This window comes from Hyperolius riggenbachi, chromosome 8 (assembly GCF_040937935.1).
Source record: "Hyperolius riggenbachi isolate aHypRig1 chromosome 8, aHypRig1.pri, whole genome shotgun sequence".
In the NCBI taxonomy this organism is placed as follows: domain Eukaryota; kingdom Metazoa; phylum Chordata; class Amphibia; order Anura; family Hyperoliidae; genus Hyperolius; species Hyperolius riggenbachi.
Genome location: NC_090653.1, coordinates 248,141,636 through 248,168,287, shown reverse-complemented (window position 1 = coordinate 248,168,287; position 26,652 = coordinate 248,141,636). Strand labels below are relative to the sequence as shown.

Below are 26,652 nucleotides of genomic sequence, written 5' to 3'. Positions count from 1 at the left end.
TTAGGGGAAGGTCAGGGGTATAGGACAGTCCAAGGCTAGATCTGGAGATAAGGGTCGGGGCGGGTGAGAAGCAAGTACAATAGTCAGGAGCATTATCTGTACAATAACTACTGCCGTCTACACATTTATGAAATCTCAGTTGATTTGTTATTTTAAGAAACTCCAAAACCCAAATCATCCAAATTTAACCACACCAAACCACACAGTGCCAAATTACCGTGAACCAAATCTAACAACGCCAACATCTCTGCACCCCATAATACAGTGGCTGGCTGCTGATGCCATAAACAGACTAGGCCACTGCCATTAAAGTAACCATACATGATGCAATCCAACCATATAATAAACAATCGATTCAATAACATAGTCAAATCAATCACACATTCATATAAGAACGATCTTTAAAACAATCATTCTTGTTTGGAAAGTCGGTCAATACAAGTGAAAAAAATTATCACCTGACAAAAGGGGCCCATACACTGGTCGATTTTAGCCAACGATCGATTCTATGGAATCTGCTGCAAATCTATCAGTGTATGGCCACCTAAAGACGACTGTTCCTTTGGTATCAATAATGCGATGCGCCTGATGTCCTTGAGAAGATCACATTTTGTGTGGCCAGGTTTATGATGGCCATACACTAAACAATCATAAAACTGCTGATTGGCTGGAAAAGATGCCCAATATTGAGAGCACTTATTAAAGAGGAACTTTAACCCGGATTGAACTCCATTCCAATTAGTAGCTGACACCACCTTTGCCACAACAAATCGTTACCTTTTCTCAAATAGATTATCGGGGGCTCTCTATGGCTGATATTGTGGTGAAACCCCTCCCACAGTGTGATGTCATGACCATGGTCCTGACAGTTTGCTGTGTAACCTTGGTGCATTGTGGGAAATAACAGCTTTCTTCAACTGCCAAGTAAGCAATATCTCCCTCTGTGCATAGACGAACATTCCGTACAGATCACCTGGCAGACCTAAAGGGGCCCATACACTGGTCGATCTCAGCCATCGATCGATTGATCGATTTGATAGAATCGATCGATTGATCAGAAATCGATTCTATCAAATTCCCCATTTGCGGACGATTTTGATCAATTTCGGACGATTTGATCTGACAGGATGGAAAATCTAGGTCGATCTGCTGCTGGTATCAGATAGATGGCCCATAGAGTTGCATTGGATCTAATGGTCCAATAATGCATTTAGATCGATTTTCAATAGATTTCCAATAGGTTTCATTCTGAAATCTATTGGAAATCTGTTCCTAGTGTGTGGCACACATCAGATAGACTCCTGTCAGATTGGACTTGACAGGCATCTGACAGAAATCTATCTCATGGTCGAATCTGCTGCAAATCTATAAGTGTATGGCCGCCTTAAAGATGTTACATTCATGATTTAAATTATATTGTATCCTGCAATTAGTTTGTGCAGTCTGTTCTTTTAGTACTGATCACAATTTTCAGCACAAACTATTATTTAAGTACACCTGAACTGAGAGGGATATAAAGGCTGCATCATTTATTAATGACTAGGGGACCTAAGCCCGTTTAAAAATGGGATCTAGGTCTGTCCTGCATGTTAGTGCTCATGCGCGCACGGCCGTAATGCGCGCTCCCGCATGCCCACCGCTCACCCTCCTCCTGCACCAACAGCCGCTTGCCTCCCTGTCCCGGTCCTCCTCCTGTCCCAACACATGCGCAATAGCACAAAACCACGGACACAGGGACAGGAGGAGGATGACGCAGGGACACTATGGGTTTTATTATGTAGGATTATCAACAGTTGGAAATTCCAACAATCTTACAAAATCCATAACAACAGCACAATAAAAACAGCTAAAATGCTAACCAGCTGCATATGTCAGCCCTGAGGCTGGGTGCACACTTAGCAGAAATGCTAGCGTTTTGGGAAACTTAGCGTTTTTGCCGCTAATTGAAGTCTATGGGCTGCAGGAAAAAGTTTTCAAAAACGCTGGTTTTGTTGCATTGTTTTCAAAAACGCACATAATGAAAGTCAATGGCAACGCAATGGTATGCGTTTTCCAGGTGTCTTTTGTAACAAAATCTTTTATGATGTATTTCCATTTCCTGTTGTCTTCCTTGTGATTTGCATACAACGCAAAAGAAAAATGCATGACCAGCGTGAAGATCCAGGAAGAGTCGCCCGACACTCGGCACGGGTTTCGCAGGTAACGGGAGCCACCAGAGGGACACGGACAGGAGCCAGGAGGATGCCGGGGGACCTCAAGGCCTATGGTGGGCTGGAGGAGGCCCAAGGTAAGTGAATTTTTTTATTCTAGGTTCTGCTCAGGGTCCCTTTAACCCTGGGAGATTTGGGCGCAGGGTAAAGCTGTAAAACGGCTCACCCTGCTCCTGCAAAAGTCCTGGCAGCAATAAATACTATCCAGGTCGCCATGGATAGTGGTGAAAGATGTAATTCGGCTTACAGCTAATGCTGGCAGCCGAATTACAGTGTTTCTATAGTAATTACTCACTGAACGCCGCTATAGCTGTAATTCCTATTACGGCGCCGACTGTGCCCAAATCACCTGCATTGTTTTTACAAAACTCCACTCCCTCATCTCCCCTGTATGGTAGTCAGTTATAGGTGCCTCCCGTATAGCTAGTTAGGTATAGGTGCCCCCAGTATAAGTAGCCAGGAATAGGTGCAGCCAGCATTAGGTGGCCGGAGTATAGTTAGCCAGGAATAGGTGTAGCCAGTAATAGGCGGCCGCAGTATAGGTAGGCATCAGTGCAGTCAAGGGGCGCTGTAATAGGGAGCTGGAACGCAAGAACAGGAAAGAGGAAGAAGTAAGTGAAATAGTAAATAATGTGGGGTCAGCGCTCAAGATACAGTCTCTGTAGCAGGGTCTTGCAATACAAAACACAGTCTCTGTTGCGAGTTCTTGCAGCACAAAACACATGTAGGGGGGAGTATGCCAGGCGCCACTCCCCCTCAAGCTGAATAAACTCACCAGATCCAATGGCCAGAATGGGCCCGCAATCGCTTTAGGAGTATAGGCCACCCCTCAGCCAGTCCTGCCGATCTCAGCTGGGCACTTGTACTCCTAGGCCAGCAGGAGGTCTACCCAATACGAATGGCACTCCAGTACTTTAGTCCTCAAGGAAAAAAAACGCTTGACATAGCGTAAAAGTATAAAGGGATTCCCATATTTATTTAAAAAAACACATAAAAATGCCGGTATATCAGCACATAGTTCCATATAGATCATGTAATCCAAGTAAAGCGGGTATGCTGATAGATGGAGAGCACGCAGCCTTAGCAAGCGTGATGGCCGGTAACAGTTCCGCCTCAGCCCTTCCCCTACAGCGAGCCGCTAGTTAATTTGAAAAGCGTGTACCCGACGTTCACCGCGTCCGATGACGTCACACGCAACGTCGCTCCGTAGCTCCTGCGGGCGGAGCTACGGAGCGACGTTGCGTGTGACGTCATCGGACGCGGTGAACGTCGGGTACACGCTTTTCAAATTAACTAGCGGCTCGCTGTAGGGGAAGGGCTGAGGCGGAACTGTTACCGGCCATCACGCTTGCTAAGGCTGCGTGCTCTCCATCTATCAGCATACCCGCTTTACTTGGATTACATGATCTATATGGAACTATGTGCTGATATACCGGCATTTTTATGTGTTTTTTTAAATAAATATGGGAATCCCTTTATACTTTTACGCTATGTCAAGCGTTTTTTTTCCTTGAGGACTAAAGTACTGGAGTGCCATTCGTATTGGGTAGACCTCCTGCTGGCCTAGGAGTACAAGTGCCCAGCTGAGATCGGCAGGACTGGCTGAGGGGTGGCCTATACTCCTAAAGCGATTGCGGGCCCATTCTGGCCATTGGATCTGGTGAGTTTATTCAGCTTGAGGGGGAGTGGCGCCTGGCATACTCCCCCCTACATGTGTTTTGTGCTGCAAGAACTCGCAACAGAGACTGTGTTTTGTATTGCAAGACCCTGCTACAGAGACTGTATCTTGAGCGCTGACCCCACATTATTTACTATTTCGCATTTGGCTCTCCACAGAGAGCAGGGAGCGCTCCACCTAAACGAACTGGGTGTCTGAATAGTCTTAGATCTTGCTGACTGCCTTTGACTTATTTGTGCAGTGTTGATTATTAATAGGCTGTCATTAGGTAGCCATCCATAGTGAGCGCTATTATATGCTTTAATTGAAGAAGTAAGTGATACACACATGCAGGATGCCTGGCAAGTGAGTATCTGTTTCACCCTGCCGCTGTTCGTGCGCCCGCTATTGCGTCACATCCCCGCCGCTGCGTTGGCCTGCCTCGACCCCCCCCCCTGCGGAAAGCGTTGAAATGAGATTGTGCACAATCAAACCGCGGTATACCGGTATGACAAACCTAGTGTCAAACCAACGCGTTCTCTGGCAGCCTTGTCGCCTTTTGCCACTGATCAGTCCTAGCATTAGTTCTTTCTCTAAGGAATTTGATCGCATCACGTAGCCGAAATATGTGCGTCTGAGTCTGGTGATCTTGCCTTCCAGTGTCATGTCTGGTCTTATACTTTCCAATACTTCTTTGTTCGTCATCCTTGCTGTCCATGGAATACAAAGCAACCGTCGCCAGCACTAGAACTCGAAGGAGTCGATTTTTCTTCTATCTGCTTTTTCTTAGGGTCCAACTTTCGCAGCCATACATGGTTATGGGGAAAATAATGGCATGAACCAGTCCTACATTTGTTGGTGCATGTAATATGTGCCCCTAAACAGAGGAGTGCAATATAGCACACGGGGGCCCATATGCAATTAACTTTTTATCCTGACTTTTCTCCTGGGTGATATTTTTACAACTTGTCTATGAAATGCTTTTTAAACCACCAGCAAGCAAGAAAATACTCAAAATAATTTCAAAAGCAATTTTCCATCTACTTTGGGGTACATTTTCAACTGCAAAGTGTTGAAAAATTATTTTAAAGAGAAAATGAAAAATTATCTCCTAGGGGAAATCTAAGGAGAAAAAGCTGATTGTCATAAACAAGGAGAATGTACTGGTATGACGTGGGTGAATTGGGCGCAGGGTGAGACAAATGGCGGATCTCCCTGCTGCCGCTCAAATTCCAGGCGGCGTTAAATACTATTTCCCCTCCGATTCATAGGAACTTGGAGGGAGAAGTAATTCGGGGTCCGGCAATCGCTGATCCCCGAATTACCTTTGCGCATGGCGAGTACTACGACAATAGTGACAACCAGCTTTGGCGCTCAGTACCGAAATAACACAGGCTTCATACCAGTGCCGTCTCTACACTTTTTGCTACCTGTGGAGAACTTGCAAGGATGCGCCAGTCCCACCCCGTCGATTTGGAAGGATCACACAGCACCTGACAATTTACCAGGGCTGTCGAGGAGTCAGTCGGGGCAGTTTTGGGCATCCGGAGTCGGAGTCGTTGATTTCATAAACTGAGCAGTCGGGAGTCGGATGACTTTTGTACATTATCCACAGCCCTGTTAAGTATTAGACTAAGGAGTCTGAGTCGAGGAGTCGGAGCCATTTTGGGTGCCCGGAGTCGGAGTCGTGGTTTCATAAATTGAGGAGTCGGAGTTGTACAATTTTTGTACAGGCTCCACAGCCCTGCAATTTACTCTGCTTCATTTAATGTTCTCACATGACATGCTGCAGCTCAACACAATAGCACACTGGCTGGTTGTGAGTCTGTGACAAACACACTGCTCACCCGCAGCCACTCCATTCCTCCTTCGTCAGGACAGCAGTGCCACCTCCTCTCCTCTGCTGTGCAAGTCAAATGAAACACTGCTGCTCTCCTGCTTCCCTTTCCTCCTCACTCACTGTCAGAGTCCTCACACAGCACAACAAGCTGCTTTTCCCCAATGATGACCTCCTCCCTTGCTCTCCTCTCACTTCTCCTCCGAATGACTGCATGCTGTTAGTGTAACTGTAAACACAGTACAAACATGCTGCCCCTGTAAGCTCTGCTCCTGATGCAAATGTTTCACCTCACTTCATGAGAGAACCGGCCCTGCTTGATAAACAAGAGGGTCTTGAAGAAAAATAGCAATATTGGTACCAATAAAATATTGGAAGTGCACTTCCTAGGTCATTTCATTTAGGGCTGACATACGCAGCTGGTCAGCATATTAGGTGTTTTAATTGGGGTGGGATGAGTTTTGTAAGGATGTAGGAACTGTTGATCTTCGGTAATAAATCTTGCATACTTAATCATCCCAGGTTCCCTAATGTGGTATTGTTTGAATAGTAGGAATAGGTAAGACGGACAGGATTATTGGTAAATATCCTATAGTGTGTTTTTCTATTGGAGATAAAGGCTGCCATATTCATTTCCTTTTAAACAATACCAGTTCCTTGGCAGTTCTGCTGACCTATTTGGCTGCAGTAGTGTCTCTATCACACCAGAAACAAGCATGCAGCTAATCCAGTCAGACTTCAGTCAGAAACATCTGATCTGCATGCTTGTTCATGGCCTATGGCTAAAAGTATTAGGGCCTGTTTCCCCTACACGAGGATTCTGGATGCAGAAAAACTGACTCCAATGAATGCCTATGGGCTTGTTTCCACTTTTCTGATGCAGATTTCCCATAGGCATTCATTGGAGGCAGTTTTCTGCATCCAGAATCTGCGTGTAGTGGAAACAGGCCCTTAGGTCCCGTTCACATCTAAGCGTTTTGCTGGCGATTTCAGCAAAACGCTCAAGCACTAGCGCTTTTTTAAAGCGCTAGTGCCATAAAACCCTATGGGCCCATTCTCACTTGGGCGATTTGCGTAAATCGATTAACGCAAATCGCCAACGCAAATTTCTATCCTGCACCATTTTCAGGCGATTTCCCGGCGATCGCGTTTAGTGCTATACAAGCGCTAATCGCGATCGCAAAAAAAATCGCCAAGTGTGAATGGCGATTTTTTTTCCGCGTTAATCGCCAGTGCAAAACGCTACCAAAAGCACTAGCGTTTTGCAAGTGTGAATGGGCCCTTAGAGGATCAGCAGGACAGCCAGTCAATTGGTATTGTTTAAAAGGAAATAAATATGTCAGCCTCCAAATCCCTCTCACTTCAGCTGTTCTTTCATTCCCTGTATATGAATCAAGACTTATGAATGGAAACAAATTCACGTTTCTTGCTCAGGATTCAGGATTCGTTATCATGGTAAAATCAGCTCTTATTATCGATCACAGATGTGCAGATGTTCTGCCTGTCATCTCAGTTCTATGGCCAGCTAAGTGTTCCACATAAACACAACAAGCGCTGCACATCATATACTCCGTTACCATCGCTTAAAACTTCTTACATGCAGCCAAAAACACCCACACAATTAGCAGACAGCGCATATACATGAGTGGTGAGCTGCCAGCGCGTTTGGCATCCGCTGACACACATAACACAGACAGTTTAGATACACAGAGCATATGCAGCATACAGCTGTACAGGCAGAGCATCTCGTAGGTACTCGAGGCAAAGCATCTCTGCACATTAATGCCGGGAGATGTTCATGCAGATGAGCTCTCATCAATACAGTGATGAGGGAAATGTACCCACAGGCATGCTGGAGAGCTCTGTGCAGAAAAACACAACACATCAGAGTATGTGGAAAACACAGGCAGATAGTGAGGATGTCAGACTGCAGAGTATAGACAGTGCTAAGACACCAGAAGAAATGCTCTGCAGAGAAGTATAGGGGACACAAGGAGTGCAGAGGGGCATGAGGTGACTCAAGGGGTGCAGAGAGGCGACAGTCCAGAAAGAAATGGGGTGACAGTGCAGAGGGGCATGGGGTGACCGTGCAAAGGGGTACGAGGTGACACAAAGAGTGCAGAGAGGCATGAGGTGACAGTGCAGAGAGGCATGAGGTGACAAGTACAGTGCAGAGATATATGAAGCGCCAAGTACAGGGCAGAGAGGCATGGGGTGACAGGTAAAGGACAGAGAGGAATGCGGTGACAGGTACAGGGCAGAGAGGCATGGGGTGACAGGTACAGAGCAGAGAGGCATGGGGTGACAGGTATAGGGCAGAGAGGAATGCGGTGACAGGTACAGGGCAGAGAGGCATGGGGTGACAGGTACAGAGCAGAGAGGCATGGGGTGACAGGTACAGGGCAGAGAGGCATGGGGTGACAGGTACAGGGCAGAGAGGCATGGGGTGACAGGTACAGAACAGAGAGGCATGGGGTGACAGGTACAGAGCAGAGAGGCATGGGGTGACAGGTATAGGGCAGAGAGGAATGCGGTGACAGATACAGGGCAGAGAGGCATGGGGTGACAGGTACAGAGCAGAGAGGCATGGGGTGACAGGTACAGGGCAGAGAGGCATGGGGTGACAGGTACAGGGCAGAGAGGCATGGGGTGACAGGTACAGAAAAGAGAGGCATGGGGTGACAGGTACAGGGCAGAGAGGCATGGGGTGACAGGTACAGAGCAGAGAGGCATGGGGTGACAGGTAAAGGACAGAGAGGAATGCGGTGACAGGTACAGGGCAGAGAGGCATGGGGTGACCGGTACAGAGCAGAGAGGCATGGGGTGACAGGTATAGGGCAGAAAGGCATGGAGCGCCAAGTACAGGGCAGAGAGGCATGGGGTGACAGGTACAAAGCAGAGAGGCATGGGGTGACAGGTAAAGGACAGAGAGGCATGCAGTGACAGGCACAGGGCAGAGAGGCATGGAGCGCCAAGTACAGGGCAGAGAGGCATGGGGTGACAGGTAAAGGACAGAGAGGAATGCGGTGACAGGTACAGGGCAGAGAGGCATGGGGTGACAGGTACAGGGCAGAGAGGCATGGGGTGACAGGTACAGGGCAGAGAGGCATGGGGTGACAGATAAAGGACAGAGAGGCATGCGGTGACAGGTACAGGGCAGAGAGGCATGGAGCGCCAAGTACAGGGCAGAGAGGCATGGGGTGACAGGTACAGGGCAGAGAGGCATGGGGTGACAGGTACAGGGCAGAGAGGCATGGGGTGACAGGTACAGTACAGAGAGGCATGGGGTGACAGGTACAGGTCAGAGAGGCATGGGGTGACAGGTACAGAGCAGAGAGGCATAGGGTGACAGGTACAGAGCAGAGAGGCATGGGGTGACAGGTACAAAGCAGAGAGGCATAGGGTGACAGGTACAGGACAGAGAGGCATGGGGTGACAGGTACAGGATAGAGAGGCATGGGGTGACAGGTGCAGGGTAGGGAGGCATGGGGTGACAGGTGCAGGGCAGAGAGGCATGGGGTGACAGGTGCTGGGCAGAGAGGCATGGGGTGACAGGTAAAGGACAGAGAGGCATGCGGTGACAGGTACAGGGCATAGAGGCATGGGGTGACAGGTACAGGGCAGAGAGGCATGGGGTGACAGGTACAGAACAGAGAGGCATGGGGTGACAGGTACAGAGCAGAGAGGCATGGGGTGACCGGTACAGAGCAGAGAGGCATGGGGTGACAGGTACAGAACAGAGAGGCATGGGGTGACAGGTACAGGGCAGAGAGGCATGGGGTGACAGGTACAGAGCAGAGAGGCATGGGGTGACAGGTACAGAACAGAGAGGCATGGGGTGACAGGTACAGAGCAGAGAGGCATGGGGTGACAGGTACAGAGCAGAGAGGCATGGGGTGACAGGTGCAGAACAGAGAGGCATGGGGTGACAGGTACAGAGCAGAGAGGCATGGGGTGATAGGTACAGAACAGAGAGGCATGGAGTGACAGGTGCAGGGCAGAGAGGCATGGGGTGACAGGTACAGAGCAGAGAGGCATGGGGTGGCAGGTACAGGACAGAGAGGCATGGGGTGACAGATACAGGACAGAGAGGCATGGGGTGACAGGTACAGAGCAGAGAGGCATGGGGTGACAGGTACAGGGCATAGAGGCATGGGGTGACAGGTACAGAACAGAGAGGCATGGGGTGACAGGTACAGAGCAGAGAGGCATGGAGTGACAGGTACAGAGCAGAGAGGCATGGGGTGACAGGTACAGAGCAGAGAGGCATGGGGTGACAGATACAGAACAGAGAGGCATGGGGTGACAGGTACAGAGCAGAGAGGCATGGGGTGACAGGTACAGAACAGAGAGGCATGGAGTGACAGGTGCAGGGCAGAGAGGCATGGGGTGACAGATACAGAACAGAGAGGCATGGGGTGACAGGTACAGAGCAGAGAGGCATGGGGTGACAGGTACAGAGCAGAGAGGCATGGAGTGACAGGTACAGAGCAGAGAGGCATGGGGTGACAGATACAGAACAGAGAGGCATGGGGTGACAGGTACAGAGCAGAGAGGCATGGGGTGACAGGTACAGAACAGAGAGGCATGGAGTGACAGGTGCAGGGCAGAGAGGCATGGGGTGATAAGTACAATACAGAGAGACATATGTGGTAACATAGTACATAGAGGCATTGGGTGACAGGCACCTCAAACAGCCGGGGGATGTGCCTCTCCGCCAAGTAATCCTTAGCTTGCGATGTGTTCATCATGCTGCGGCAGCTTCTCCAGCTGTGACCCCTTCTCTCCCGGCGTGCTGTAAGCTCCTCAGCCGCCTCCTCCCCCCTCTGCTCTCCGGTGTCTCCTCCTGTCTGAGCCGCCTCCTCCCGATGCTCCTATGTACTCTAGCCCCCAACACACAACGATCACCGGAGCAAATCACACTGACTGCTGCATGCAACGTCTATCAGCACTGTGCTGCTAAGCAGTAATGTGTGTGGTCATAACCCACTCTGCTACTCCTATCATCACACTGCACTCTAATCATCACTAATGTACTGACCCACCGCACTCTGCTACTTCTATCATCACACTGCACTCTAATCATCACTAATGTACCGGCACACCGCACTCTGCTACACCTATCATCACACTGCACTCTAATAATCACTAATGCACTGGCACACCGCACTCTGCTACTTCCATCATCACACTGCACTCTAATCATCACTAATGTACTGGCACACCGCACTCCTCTACTCCTTACATCCCACTGCACTCTAATCATCACTAATGTACTGGCACACCGCACTCTGCTACTCCTATCGTCACACTGCACTCTAATCATCACTAATGCACTGACACACCGCACTCTGCTACTCCTATCATCACATTGCACTCTAATCATCACTAATGTACCGGCACACCGCACTCTGCTACTTCTATCATCACACTGCACTCTAATCATCACTAATGTACTGGCACACGGCACTCTGCTACTTCTACCATCACACTGCACTCTAATCATCACTAATGTAACACCACACCACACTCTGCTACTTCTACCATCACACTGCACTCTAATCATCACTAATAAACTGGCACACCGCACTCTGCTACTCCTATCATCACACTGCACTCTAATCATCACTAATGCACTGACACACCGCACTCTGCTACTCCTATCATCACATTGCACTCTAATCATCACTAATGTACCGGCACACCGCACTCTGCTACTTCTATCATCACACTGCACTCTAATCATCACTAATGTACTGGCACACCATGCTCTGCTACTCCTATCATCACACTGCACTCTAATCATCACTAATAAACTGGCACACCGCACTCTGCTACTCCTATCATCACACTGCACTCTAATCATCACTAATGTACCGGCACACGGCACTCTGCTACTTCTATCATCACACTGCACTCTAATCATCACTAATGTACCGGCACACTGCACTCTGCTACTTCTACCATCACACTGCACTCTAATCATCACTAATGTAACGCCACACCACACTCTGCTACTTCTACCATCACACTGCACTCTAATCATCACTAATGTACCGGCACACCGCACTCTGCTACTCCTATCATCACACTGCACTCTAATCATCACTAATGTACAGGCACACCACACTTTGCTACTCCTATCATCACACTGCACTCTAATCATCACTAATGTACTGGCACACCACACTCTGCTACTCCTATCATCACACTGCACTCTAATCATCACTAATGTACTGACCCACCGCACTCTGCTACTTCTATCATCACACTGCACTCTAATCATCACTAATGTACTGGCACACCATGCTCTGCTACTCCTATCATCACACTGCACTCTAATCATCACTAATAAACTGGCACACCGCACTCTGCTACTCCTATCATCACACTGCACTCTAATCATCACTAATGTACCGGCACACTGCACTCTGCTACTTCTACCATCACACTGCACTCTAATCATCACTTATGTACTGGCACACCATGCTCTGCTACTCCTATCATCACACTGCACTCTAATCATCACTAATGTACTGGCACACCGCACTTTGCTACTCCTATCATCACACTGCACTCTAATCATCACTAATGTACTGACTCACCGCACTCTGCTACTTCTATCATCACACTGCACTCTAATCATCACTAATGTACTTGCACACCATGCTCTGCTACTCCTATCATCACACTGCACTCTAATCATCACTAATGTACTGGCACACCATGCTCTGCTACTCCTATCATCACACTGCACTCTAATCTTCACTAATGTACTGGCACACCGCACTCTGCTACTCCTATCGTCACACTGCACTCTAATCATCACTAATGCACTGACACACCGCACTCTGCTACTCCTATCATCACATTGCACTCTAATCATCACTAATGTACCGGCACACCGCACTCTGCTACTTCTATCATCACACTGCACTCTAATCATCACTAATGTACTGGCACACGGCACTCTGCTACTTCTACCATCACACTGCACTCTAATCATCACTAATGTAACACCACACCACACTCTGCTACTTCTACCATCACACTGCACTCTAATCATCACTAATAAACTGGCACACCGCACTCTGCTACTCCTATCATCACACTGCACTCTAATCATCACTAATGCACTGACACACCGCACTCTGCTACTCCTATCATCACATTGCACTCTAATCATCACTAATGTACCGGCACACCGCACTCTGCTACTTCTATCATCACACTGCACTCTAATCATCACTAATGTACTGGCACACCATGCTCTGCTACTCCTATCATCACACTGCACTCTAATCATCACTAATAAACTGGCACACCGCACTCTGCTACTCCTATCATCACACTGCACTCTAATCATCACTAATGTACCGCCACACGGCACTCTGCTACTTCTATCATCACACTGCACTCTAATCATCACTAATGTACCGGCACACTGCACTCTGCTACTTCTACCATCACACTGCACTCTAATCATCACTAATGTAACGCCACACCACACTCTGCTACTTCTACCATCACACTGCACTCTAATCATCACTAATGTACCGGCACACCGCACTCTGCTACTCCTATCATCACACTGCACTCTAATCATCACTAATGTACTGGCACACCACACTTTGCTACTCCTATCATCACACTGCACTCTAATCATCACTAATGTACTGGCACACCACACTCTGCTACTCCTATCATCACACTGCACTCTAATCATCACTAATGTACTGACCCACCGCACTCTGCTACTTCTATCATCACACTGCACTCTAATCATCACTAATGTACTGGCACACCATGCTCTGCTACTCCTATCATCACACTGCACTCTAATCATCACTAATAAACTGGCACACCGCACTCTGCTACTCCTATCATCACACTGCACTCTAATCATCACTAATGTACCGGCACACGGCACTCTGCTACTTCTATCATCACACTGCACTCTAATCATCACTAATGTACCGGCACACTGCACTCTGATACTTCTACCATCACACTGCACTCTAATCATCACTTATGTACTGGCACACCATGCTCTGCTACTCCTATCATCACACTGCACTCTAATCATCACTAATGTACTGGCACACCGCACTTTGCTACTCCTATCATCACACTGCACTCTAATCATCACTAATGTACTGACCCACCGCACTCTGCTACTTCTATCATCACACTGCACTCTAATCATCACTAATGTACTTGCACACCATGCTCTGCTACTCCTATCATCACACTGCACTCTAATCATCACTAATGTACTGGCACACCATGCTCTGCTACTCCTATCATCACACTGCACTCTAATCTTCACTAATGTACTGGCACACCGCACTCTGCTACTCCTATCATCACACTGCACTCTAATCATCACTAATGTACTGGCACACCGCACTCTGCTACTCCTATCATCACACTGCACTCTGATCATCACTAATGTACTGGCACACCGCACTCTGCTACTTCTATCATCACACTGCACTCTAATCATCACTAATGTACTGGCACACCGCACTCTGCTACTCCTATCATCACACTGCACTCTAATCATCACTAATGTACTGGCACACTGCACTCTGCTACTCCTATCATCACACTGCACTCTAATCATCACTAATGTACTGGCACACTGCACTCTGCTACTCCTATCATCACACTGCACTCTAATCATCACTAATGTACTGGCACACCACACTCTGCTACTCCTATCATCACACTGCACTCTAATCATCACTAATGTACTGGCACGCGGCACTTTTCTACTCCTATCATCACACTGCACTCTAATCATCACTAATGTACTGGCACACCATGCTCTGCTACGCCTATCATCACACTGCACTCTAATCATCACTAATGTACTGGCACACCATGCTCTGCTACTCCTATCATCACACTGCACTCTAATCATCACTAATGCACTGACACACCGCACTCTGCTACTCCTATCATCACACTGCACTCTAATCATCACTAATGTACTGGCACACGGCACTCTGCTACTTCTATCATCCCACTGCACTCTAATCATCACTAATGTACTGGCACACGGCACTCTGCTACTTCTACCATCACACTGCACTCTAATCATCACTACTGCACTAATCCACCGCACTCTGCTACTTCTATCATCACACTGCACTCTAATCATCACTAGTGTACTGGCACACCGCACGCTGCTACTCCTATCATCACATTGCACTCTAATCATCACTAATGTACTGGCACACCGCACTCTGCTACTTCTATCATCCCACTGCACTCTAATCATCACTAATGTACTGGCACACCACACTCTGCTACTTCTACCATCACACTGCACTCTAATCATCACTAATGTACTGACCTACCGCACTCTGCTACGTCTATCATCACACTGCACTCTAATTATCACTAATTTACTGGCACACCATGCTCTGCTACTCCTATCATTACACTGCACTCTAATCATCACTAATGTACTGGCACACAGCACTCTGCTACTTCTATCATCACACTGCACTTTAATTATCACTAATGTATTGGCACACTGCACCCTGCTACTTCTATCATCACACTGCACTCTAATCATCACTAATGTATTGGCACACCGCACTCTGCTACTCATATCATCACACTGCACTCTAATCATCACTAATGTACTGGCACACCACACTCTGCTACTCCTATCATCACACTGCACTCTAATCATCACTAATATACTGGCACACCGCACTCTGCTACTCCTATCATCACACTGCACTCTGATCATCACTAATGTACTGGCACACCATGCTCTGCTACTCCTATCATCACACTGCACTCTAATCATCACTAATGTACTGGCACACCGCACTCTGCTACTTTTATCATCCCACTGCACTCTAATCATCACTAATGTACTGGCACACCATGCTCTGCTACTCCTATCATCACACTGCACTCTAATCATCACTAATGTACTGACACACCGCACTCTGCTACTCCTATCATCACACTGCACTCTAATCATCACTAATGTACTGGCACACGGCACTCTGCTACTTCTATCATCACACTGCACGCTAATACAGTACTGTCATCACTAATATACTGACACACTAAACTCTAATACTTCTATCATCACACCACACTATAATACTGCTATCATCACTGTGTGTACTGACACATTGCACTCTAATACTTATATCATTACTGATATACTGAGACACTGCACTCTAATACTTATATCATCAATAATATACTGACACACTAAACTCTAATACTAGTATACTGACACACAGCACTCTAATAGGAAACATCAGGGAGAACAAACAAAATGACCTTTACTTACCTGGGGCTTCCTCCAGCCCCTGGCAACCGCTATGTTCCTTGCAGCAGCTCTGCCAAAACTACTGTGCCTGCGCAAGACGCTCCAGACTACGTGAGTGTGATTGACAGTAGCGCTCGCGCAGGAACAGTGGATGCCGACCTGGTAAGGTCGGCATCCGCAACGCTGCGAATTCTGGAACCCCGGAGATGTGGAGAGGGACATAGCGGCTGCCAGGGGCTGCAGGAAGCTCCAGGTAAGTAAAGCTCATTTTGTTAGTTTTCCCTGATGTTTCCTTTAAAGGATACTGGAGCCGAAACCCATAGTAGAAACGGAGGGAGCCAGCATGTATGGTGAGCTGTCCTGATGGCCACCACTCCCCCCTGTTCGCCTGTGTTTCCCTCCTTTCTCATCTAAAGATCTCCAGCAGCATCGTCCGGGTCGCCAGAATCAGGCTTCACTGCGCGGGTGTTAGCCCGGCTTGCACACATTCCCCAGTGTGCGCCCGTGGCTGGGAGCACTCCATGTATGCACGACGTACTCTTGACCTCATGCGCATGTGCAGAGTGCTCACGGACGCGGTCACACGCTGAGGGAGACGTGCAAGCCGGGCTAGAACCCGCGCAGTGAAGCCTGACTCTGGTGACCTGGAAGATGCCACCAGAGGTCTTTGGATGAGAAAGGAGGGGGACACAGGAGAACAGGGGGGAGCGGTGGCCATCAGGACAGCTCACCATACATGCCGGCTCCCCCCATTTCTACTATGGGTTTCAGCTCTGGCATGCTTTAAATCATCACTATTATACTGACACACTACACTTTTATTATCACTAATATACTGACACACTACACTCTTAATACTTACATCATCACTAATATAATACTGACACACTTAGGGACGGATTTACCATAAGGCATTGTAGGCACATGCCTACAGGCAGAGCCGGGACAAGGTCCACCAGCACCCAAGGCTGAGACACCAAAGTGCGCCCCTCCATCCCTGCCACCCCAGCCATCACACACTGATTGCTATTAGACTAAGAGGCGCCACAGGGCCCACAACCTCCCCAACACCTTAATATCTAGTTATCTGGCTTGCAATCACTGCCATGTATCCCCTCTTCTTATTTCTTTCTGCTTCAAACACAATTAGGAATGACAGCTGAATGAATTCTGTGCCCCCTCCTACACTGCGCCCTGAGGCTGGAGCCTCTCCAGCCCAGTGTTCTCCCTAGGATCAAATAGGTGGGCGGGCCGCCCGGGTAAGATACGCCCCCGCCCGGCTGCTTCACACGCTGGGCTCTCTCCTCTGTGTAGATCTGCTTTCCTGCGGGCTCGTACAGTCATTAGAGATGGGAAGTTCGGATCTTTTCAATGATCCGGATGATTCGAATCGGATCATTGAAGAGATCCGGATCTTTGATCCGAATCTCGGATCATTTTACTACCAGAAGCATTCGGGGGGTGAAATGACTAGCAGGACAGGTCTGTGGACAAGAGAAGGAGAGGGGGGTGGACACACAGAGAAGGGGAGAAGATGGACAGAGGGCAGGGAGTGGACAGAGAAGGGAGGAGGGACGAGCAGAGAGCAGAAATGTTTGCACACAATACCCACATGCTGCAATCATATGCTTTACATATATTTCACCTATATGCTCATCTGTACACTTTGAAAGAAAAGGTCGCACAGTGAAAGAAACCATTCCCAGAAGTGTAGTGCAGCTGTTTAGAGCGAGTGTAGGAGGATCATATTACGCTGCAATCACAGTGCCTGCAAAGTTACTGAGCTGTGCTGAGCTGAGCCAAAAGCTTCCCATGTGTTCACTGTGCACAACTACGGAACAGACAGCCTGTAATGAGCAGCACGTTATAGCCAGTATTTGTGCTCTACACATATCTGGCAGTGGCACCCATGTCCCCTCTACCTGTCCCTGCAAGGCTGGCTCCCCTGAGTCCCCTCCAACAGAGCATCCATCTCTGCTCTGCTTCCAGGACCCCGCTGCTACCCGCTGAGAGGGGGCGTGTCGCTCCTGGCCCCGCCCTTTTTGCGATCCGAATCACTCATTTTGATGATTCGGATGATCGACTCATAAAATAGATTCGGATCAAAGATTCGAATCGTTCATGATCCGGACAACACTAACAGTCATTGGCTCGGCAGTAGGCGGGACCATTTTTACTACTGACTGCAGAGTGTTCTTCAGGAACGAGGCATATTACATGCAGACAGTCTGTGACAGAGAAAGGATTCTGGTGCCTGTGTGGCAAAGGCAGGGCTGGGCAAACTATAATCGTTTGGTTTTGTAATTCGGAGCCTCCTTTCCTCCTCACAGTTGCGTCACTAGGTCAATTGTCTCTCTCTTTCTCTCACCCTCCCTCCCCACTAAATACCTTGCGTACTAACTTGCCCGTCTCTGTAAAATACTGCACTTGTGTTTAGAGGAGTGTAGAGAGGAGTTTGGAAGTGCCGGTGCTCCAACGTTTTGTCCTACATTGTCGAAATGTCCTACGCTAATGATAGAATGATGGAGAACTCCATCGAAGTGACCTACAAATCGAAATAACCTACTATGGAATAAGGGTGATTGAATATGTGTTTCACTGTATGTTATTGCTAATAAAGTAATAATGGAAATAAGTATGAAAATATAGCAGATATAGATGATTCATCTGTGCTCAGGGCGGCTGCACGGCTCCTAGAAAGGGGCCTGCTCATTAGGACACACTTGCCGCTGCACTCCCTCCAGCCACAGGCTATAACTCTGCATACCCGTAGGGTAAACCGATGAGGGGAAATGAGAAAACCTAAATGCGCATGTGCAGAGTGGGCGTGGAAAGTACTGAACATGCGCAGAAGGGAATGTAGGTAAAATCGACGCGTAGGTCAAAACGTTGGAGCACCGGCAATCACTCGCCTCCTCCCCCGGCTGTCACAAGACGCACGGAGCAGCTCCGGGGCTAGTTGCAGAGAGCGAGATGTTTCACTGACAGCAGCACTGAAGGGGAAAAAAACCTTCTGATCTGAAAGGTACAGGCAAAAGGCATGTAGCTGGCAGCCCAGCAGTGACCTCAGTGAGTAAGGTTAGTTTGCACTCATAAAGCTCTGTCCTGACGTTTATTCTTCCCTCCCCCCACCTATTTTAACCCTTACACTAATAAACCTCTGAAATCACAAGGGCTAGCATGTCCTTTCAGACCATGCTGTGCTTTGCATTTTCACAAAAAAAACAAAACCCGTTCATATCTGTGTGGGAATTTGCAGCTTCTCAGTGTGATCTGATCTGTAGGACACACTGAACCTTGTAGTTCCACAATGATTCTTGATCTAATTAATGCATTCAGCCGGAAACAATGGGGTCCACAAACAGCAAGGAAAACTTTACCATCAGATAATTGGTAGCGGAGTTGACCCCAAAAACATTAACTGAATGATTGTGGTCAATCAGTAACAATAACAACAATAACAATAATATTTATATAGCGCTTTTCTCCCTGGGGACTCAAAGCGCTGTGACCCTGCATTATGCAGTCTCAAAGGCTAGGGAAAAGAGGTGAGTTTTTAGCCTTTTTTTAAAGCTGTCCAGAGAAGGAGCCTCTCGTACTGATTGTGGAAGTGAGTTCCATAGAGTAGGGGCTGCATAGGAAAAGGCCCGAGCACCAAATGTTAAGTGTATCCTGGGAATAACCAGCTTCATCTTGTTGGCAGAGCGGAGGGTGCGTGGAGGGGCATAAAGTTCCAATAGATCCGCTATGTATTTGGGTCCCATGTGGTGTAGAGCCTTGAATGTCAGCAGGCAGATCTTAAAATTGATTCTCCATTTTACTGGCAACCAGTGAAGTGTTTGCAGTTCTGGGGTAATGTGTGAGCTGCGGGGGGCATTGGCTAGGAGTCTTGCTGCAGCATTCTGTACTAGCTGTAAGGGGCGCAGAACCTTATCTGTAGATCCGATTAACAGGGCGTTGCAGTAGTCTAGGCGGGAGGATACAAATGCGTGAACCAGGGCAGGTAGGTCTTCAGCTGGGATTAGGTGTTTTATTTTCGCTATATTTCTTAGATGGAAGAAGGAAGACTTGACGACAGCTGATACCTGCTGTCTGAGTTTTAGATTTCCATCCAGGATCACCCCAAGGTTTCGCACAGAGTCTTTATACTGTACAGTATCTCCCCCAATTGCTAGTTTGAGGTGGTGAGCGTTTTGAACTTTATCCATCATGTGTGGACCACCTACCACCAACACCTCTGTTTTGTCAGAGTTCAGCCTCAGCCAGCTGGTGTTCATCCAATTTTGTAAATCCACTAGACACGCATTTATGGATGCTGATGGGTCTTGGGTGCCAGGCTTGAAGGACAGATACAGTTGTGTGTCATCTGCATAACAATGGTATCCTAAACCATAGTTCTGGATTATTTTGCCCAGTGGGAGCATGTAGACTGCAAAGAGTAATGGTGATAGTACAGAACCCTGTGGAACTCCATAGGCAAGTGGCACTGGATTAGAGTAGTGTGTGCCCAGACATACTTGCTGTGTCCTGCCAGATAGGAAGGTCTGAAACCAGCTAAGAACAGTACCCCTTAGGCCACAGTAATTCTTCAGTCGCTGGATTAGTATTTCATGGTCCACAGTATCAAATGCTGCTGACAAGTCAAGAAGAATCAGAATTGAGCAATCACCCTTGTCCCTTGCAGTAAGTAGATCATTCATTACTCGGACTAATGCTGTTTCAGTGCTGTGCCTTTTCCTGAATCCTGACTGAAAAGTATCAAAGATGTTGTTATCTGTAAGCCTGGCTTCTAGCTGGTTGGCGACTGCTTTCTCGATAACTTTTGATAGGAATGGTAAGTTCGCCACAGGTCTGTAGTTGGTTACAGAATCAGGATCTAGTGATGGTTTCTTCAGGAGGGGTTTTATGATTGCTTTCTTTAGTTCTTCTGGGAAAAGTCCACTTTGCAAGGAGCACTGAGTGATTTTGTAAAGTGCTGGCCTGAACAGCGCTGGGCACTGCATTAAGGATCCAGTTGGGCCAGGATCCAGGTCGCAGGTAGTGGGGCGGAGACTTTGAATGAGAATTCCAAAATCTTCTACACTCAGAGTGTCAAAGACTTGCCATGGTGGTACCGTAGTAGGCATATGCAACGTCCAGTGGTCAATTGATGTTGTTGGTGTAATGCTGGCACGGATGGTAGACACCTTGTTTGTGAAGAAGGCAGAGAATTCTTCACACCTTTCCCTGGAGTATGTGGTTGGGGCTTTTAGGCAGGAAGGATTGCAGAGTGATTCCACTGTGTGGAAGAGTTGAGCAGCTCTGTTGTTGTTAACAATGCCCAATACATATAACTCTGGACATGTGTTGACTACATGAGGTCTTTCACCTGCACTGTCAGCGGGATTTATGTAGCTGCAAATAAAATAAAAAGCACTGTAATACCACTCTGAAAACAACCACAAAACCGTTTTTATTCTATAATGTCCAAATACCAAGTTGTCCGAAAGGATTATCCACATTTCACTAAGTTCAACACACGACGCAACTTACAAATTCAACATACAGCACAGTCCCCGTTATCTGGAATTCAGGCAACCAAAAGTCTCATCTAACCGGCCTGCCTGAGTGATAACAGGGACCTCTGTTGGGGGGCTTTTTGTGAGTGCAGGCAGGCTTTGAAAGACTTACCAAGGCCCCAGTGATGTCTGGCAGTCTCCCTTTATCTCCCTGCTGGCTCTAATCAGCTTCCAACATTGTGTAGGGAAGCCAGCCTGTCACATGACCTGATGCAGGTCAGCTGACACTCCGGCTTCCGTGCACAGAGAAAGCCACGGAAGCCGGAAGCTGCTCTGAGCCTGCGGGGAGATAGAGGGAGATCGCCAGAGATCGCTGGAGGCTTGGTAAGTACTTGCAGGGGGAGGTTTCTGCCATTTCGACCGGTTGCTCAAGCAACCAGCAAGCACATGTAACCAGCATCAGGTGATCCCCGCCGGTTACTAGGGACTTTGCTGTACAATCTCCCCACCCTGTTTTGTACACAGGGAACCACCAGTAATCTGTTGAGGATCATGCCTTGTCAGTGGACTACTTCAGTTTTTATAATGATGGAAAGTGCCATGCTCCTCTGTTTAGATCTAACGCCAATTTTTTAACAGTCTTATGCCAGATCTTCTAGCATTTGTTGTACACAGCAATGGATTGAGTGGAGGTTTGCCACCTCAAAGTGAAGTACATTTTCCAGGTTTTGATTTGTCACGTTTCCTCCTCATTCTCCTCCTATGCTGTAAGCAGAGTTGGCCCTGCATTCCCTCGGTTATGCCCCACCTGGCTACTTTTTCATGCCACCCGGCTGGAAAAAATTTCTGGGGAGAACACTGCAGCCTATGCCTCGGCCCGGCCCTGCCTACAGGCGCCTGATAATGGAAAGGCGGCTCACTTCCCTCCCCTAGCACCTACCTCTCTCCTTCCTTATACAGAGTCCCAAACAGAGCATAATGTGAGGTTGCTCACCCAGCTCTCGGCATTCCACTGACGAGATCTCCCTTCAGTCGGAGCACCTATAGCTACTTAATACCAAGAGTCCATCTGGTTACCGAATGCTAAGGGACACCTGTAGCTACCTATGACAGGCAAGAAAAGTAAGGGAGAAGTGACAGCTGAGGCAGCCAGGAGGGGAACGGGAGGCATGGTAAGTATTTGAAAACACCCCCTACCTACAGCACCTTCACTCTGGTATCATTTAATGGAAAAAACTGAAGTGGTTAAAGTGGAGCTGTGCTCTCGCACAGGACAGAAGGAAAACAGAGAAATGCACCCTGTATGTATTTAGTTTAGAATGTCTAATTCCCCCTCACCTGTGACTAATCACAAGTTGTAATTTGATCCCTTAGCTGTGTCAGCTCCTGCCACGGCAGAAAGCTAACTAGTAAACACAGGATGTTAACAATATGTCTGCTTCCCCGATAGCAGGAAGTAGGCACACTGCAGATTTATTGCAGGATTTACATCAGCTGTAACAAATGTTTTTCTTTAACCAATTCACGCCACAGGCTATTTTACCCTTACCACCAAGAGCCATTTCCCCCTGTCAGTGCTTCTCCAATCATTTGGCTATATCTTTATTACTACTTATCACACCTAAGTCATCTATATCTTGTTTTTTTTCGACACAAATTAAGGTGGCCATACACTTATACATTTGCAGCAGATTAAACCATCAGATAGATTTCTGTTAGATGCCTGTCCAGGGCCGGCCCGCTCATGAGGCGGGGTGAAACATTTGCCTCAGGCGGCAAACTTCAAAGGGCGGCACCCGCCCGGGGGGGCCGGCCGCCGAGCCGGAGGGGTAGCGGGCAGGTCGGGGGTATTGGGCCTAGCGGTGGGGAGGGGGGTTGGACCCCCCCTCCCTCGCCTGGGTCCCCCGATATGCGCTCCCCTCCAGCCTGTAATTAGGAAGCTGCTGCCAGATCGTAAGAGGCACGGGCGGGGAGGACTCACCTTTTCCGCGTTCCAGCGAGCGCTCCACTGACGTCACTTCCTGCATCGCCGCCCACTGTATTGTAAGTGGACGGCGATGCAGGAAGTGACGTCAATGGAGCGCACGATGGAACGCGGAAAAGGTGAGTCCTCCCCGCCCGTGCCTCTTACGATCTGGCAGCAGCTTCCTAACAACAGGCTGGAGGGGAGCGCAGATCGGGGGACCCAGGCGAGGGAGGGGGGGTCCGACCCCCCTCCCCACCGCTAGGCCCAATACCCCCGACTTGCCCGCTACCCCTCCGGCTCGGCGGACGCCCCCCCCCCCCCCCCCCGCACCCACGGATAGGGGCGGCGGCAGCAGCTCTGCTAAATTTGCCTCAGGCGGCAAAAAGTGACGGGCCGGCCCTGTGCCTGTCAATTTGAATCTAACAGGAATCTGTTGTGTGCCACACACTAGTAAGAATGAAATCTATTGGAAATGTATCTAAAGCCTCATCTACACGGTACAATTTTCTGTCAGATCAGATCTATTAGATTATTTCCAACCGGTCCAATCAGATTGCGTTAGATTTTGCAATCGATTTTGGGTACTTATCGAAGCAAAATTGATCTGAAACAATTTGGATGTCTACACACGATGCAATTTCTCATTAGATCTATCTAATAGATCCATCTATCTGATGGAAAATTGTACCGTGTAGATGGGGCTAAGTGGCCACACACCATACAATTTTTAAATATCTGTTCAATTTAAGAATTGCAATACATTTTTCTGACTGATTGTAACATTTCAAAAATCTGACCAATGTACCACACACCTATGTTAAATTGTTCCCCAATTATGATAAAAATAATTGGAAACTCTCAGAAAATTGCTAGGGGGTGTGTATTAATAAATTGACAATCCAACACACACCATACAATCTTTAGTAGAAATTGAACAGAATTATCTGGCATTCCAGATCGATTTAAATCGAAAAAACGGGAAATCCGATCGGATTTTTCAGTCAAATGAAAAAAAAAGCTTTCGATTTTTTCGAGAGATATGATCATTTTTATTGAATTGCTGTAAAATCGGATAATTTTATTGTATCGTGTGTGGCCACCTTTAAATGCATTATTGGACCATTAGATCTAATGCAACTCTGTGGGCCATAGATCTGCTACCAACAGCAGATCGACCTAGATTTTCCATCCTGTCAAATAGATCAAATCCATCAAAATCGATCGAAATCGGCACAAATCGATCGATAGATTTGATAGAATTGATTTCTGATCAATCGATTCTATAGGCTGAAATCGACCAGTGTATGTGTCCCTTTAGTCTGTATGCGGGTGATGTTTGTTTTCAGTAATTGCTTTATTTTCTGTGCATTATGTAGGGAAAATAGTGAAAAAAAATAAAAAATACACTATTTCTCCCATTCCACCCCCCATAGTTTTAAAATAAACAAATTATAACATAAATCATGTCCCTAGTACAATGTATGGCTACAGTATCATATTTGTAAATAAAGGTGTATTTTTTTTCTTTTAAAACCAATCAAATTCAACTTAAAAAAAAGTGTATTTTTTCTGTTGTGTGTGTTTTTTTTGTACTCATCAATAATTAGTCAATAATAAGTCCATAGTTGCTAAATTAACAGTAATATACTACTACTGTAAATGGAAGAGATGGGTGCTTTATATGGAAGGAGGGCTGACATGGGATGAGAGGGGGTACTGTATACAGAAGAGGTGGTTGCTTTTCATGGAAGGAGGTCTGACATGGAGTGGGACTGGATTAGGGTTGCCGCGATTTACCGGTATTACGGTATATCACGGTTTTACAATTTCACGGTAAGCACTTTTAGGAAATACCGTTTTTTGCTGTATTTCCGCATCCCAGCCACTGCTCCGGCATTGGGTATCATTCATAAAGCATTTCCGCATGCGGAAATGCTTAACACCGGTGACTTTCCCGACCACTCAGCATAAGCCCCATTCATAAAGGCTCTTTCCGCATGAAAAAGTGACAGAGCGATACATTTCCGCCTTCTGTGGAGTTTTTCTAGATTAATCTAGAAAAAGTAACAAACACATCCATTCATAAAGATTAGAGCAAGCGGTATCCGGAAGGAAAATACCGCTTGCTCGACAGTAGCGATAGGCGGGCGGAATACATATAAATGAATGGGAGGGACCTCCCAAGCAGCATCAGACAGAGCAGCGCAGGGAGGGAATCGGGCAGCTTTTAAGTTTCCGCATGCCTACCGCCACGCTGCCGCCAGCTTCCTCCAGAAAACCTCCGCACTTCTTCCGCAACAGGCAGACTTCTTTATGAATGGCCACCCAGAAGTCTTAATTACCGGTTGCGGAGAAGAACTGTGTTTTCCCGCACTACCGACAGCCTGTTTATGAATGATACCCATTGTCCTGCTCTGTGTCTCCCTTCCTAACAAAGCCAAGCTCCCAAAGCTTGTTCTTGATTGCGGGAGGCTTGCCGACATGAGTGCAGGAGCTGGGCGGTGATGCGCGTCCTGTGATGACGCGGCCACGGCTGGAGCGCACACGGAGATCTATTTCCCCGGCAATGTATCTGCTTGTGGTTTCTTTTTATTGTGGACTGTACCACAAAGGCAGAGGGGGAGTCACCAGGTCATTCCTGCAAAATAAATAGGCAAATGAGAAAAGGCTACAGCCCGTTCTCCCTTCTGCTAGATGCATGCAGCCCCCTGCCTCCCCTGACTGCAGAGCTGACATAAACACGGATACAGATCAGTGTTCAAAGGAATGTCCAGCTCTCCTCCCCCCATGAAAATGATGAGTATGCCGCTCGCCCGGGAGAAGGAGCGAGAGACACACTGCACGTGGGGAGCTGAAGCTTACGACACCAGATAAGCAGTGCTGCTGTGTGAGAGGTGCTGTGTTTGTATGAATGCTGTGTGTGCGTGTGTGTGTGTGTGTGTGTGCGTGCGTGCGTGCGTGCGTGTGTGTGTGTCCTCATGCCCACCGCTCTCCCCTGTTCTACTCTGTCCCCCTACTTTTTAATGAAATCGTCCGCAGTGGCTTAGCACAGGACTTCACCTAATTCATGTCCGCTCCACCCATTTGCATTTTATTTTTCAGCTCTGGTATCCTTAAGGCTCCCTGCACACTGCAAATCCGTTTTCCGATTCCGATTCCGATTCCGTTTCCGATTCCG

General features: G+C 47.8%; 1 protein-coding gene across 2 annotated transcripts in view; it reads right to left on the bottom strand.

Annotated features, from left to right (window-relative positions):
• AK1 (adenylate kinase 1) overlaps positions 1-25,367 on the bottom strand; it is a 190,756-nt gene extending 165,389 nt beyond the window's left edge. The window contains exon 1 of one of the 2 annotated variants that reach the window (XM_068248544.1): positions 25,329-25,367. Coding sequence is in view for 1 of the 2 variants with exons in the window: in XM_068248543.1 (XP_068104644.1) it covers positions 10,393-10,455 (63 nt within the window). In the remaining variant the exon portion in view is untranslated. Of the gene's footprint in view, positions 1-10,392; positions 10,471-25,328 lie in introns of those variants that run through there. The other variant, XM_068248543.1, reaches the window with a different exon arrangement.
• Between the last annotated feature and the right edge of the window lie 1,285 nt (positions 25,368-26,652).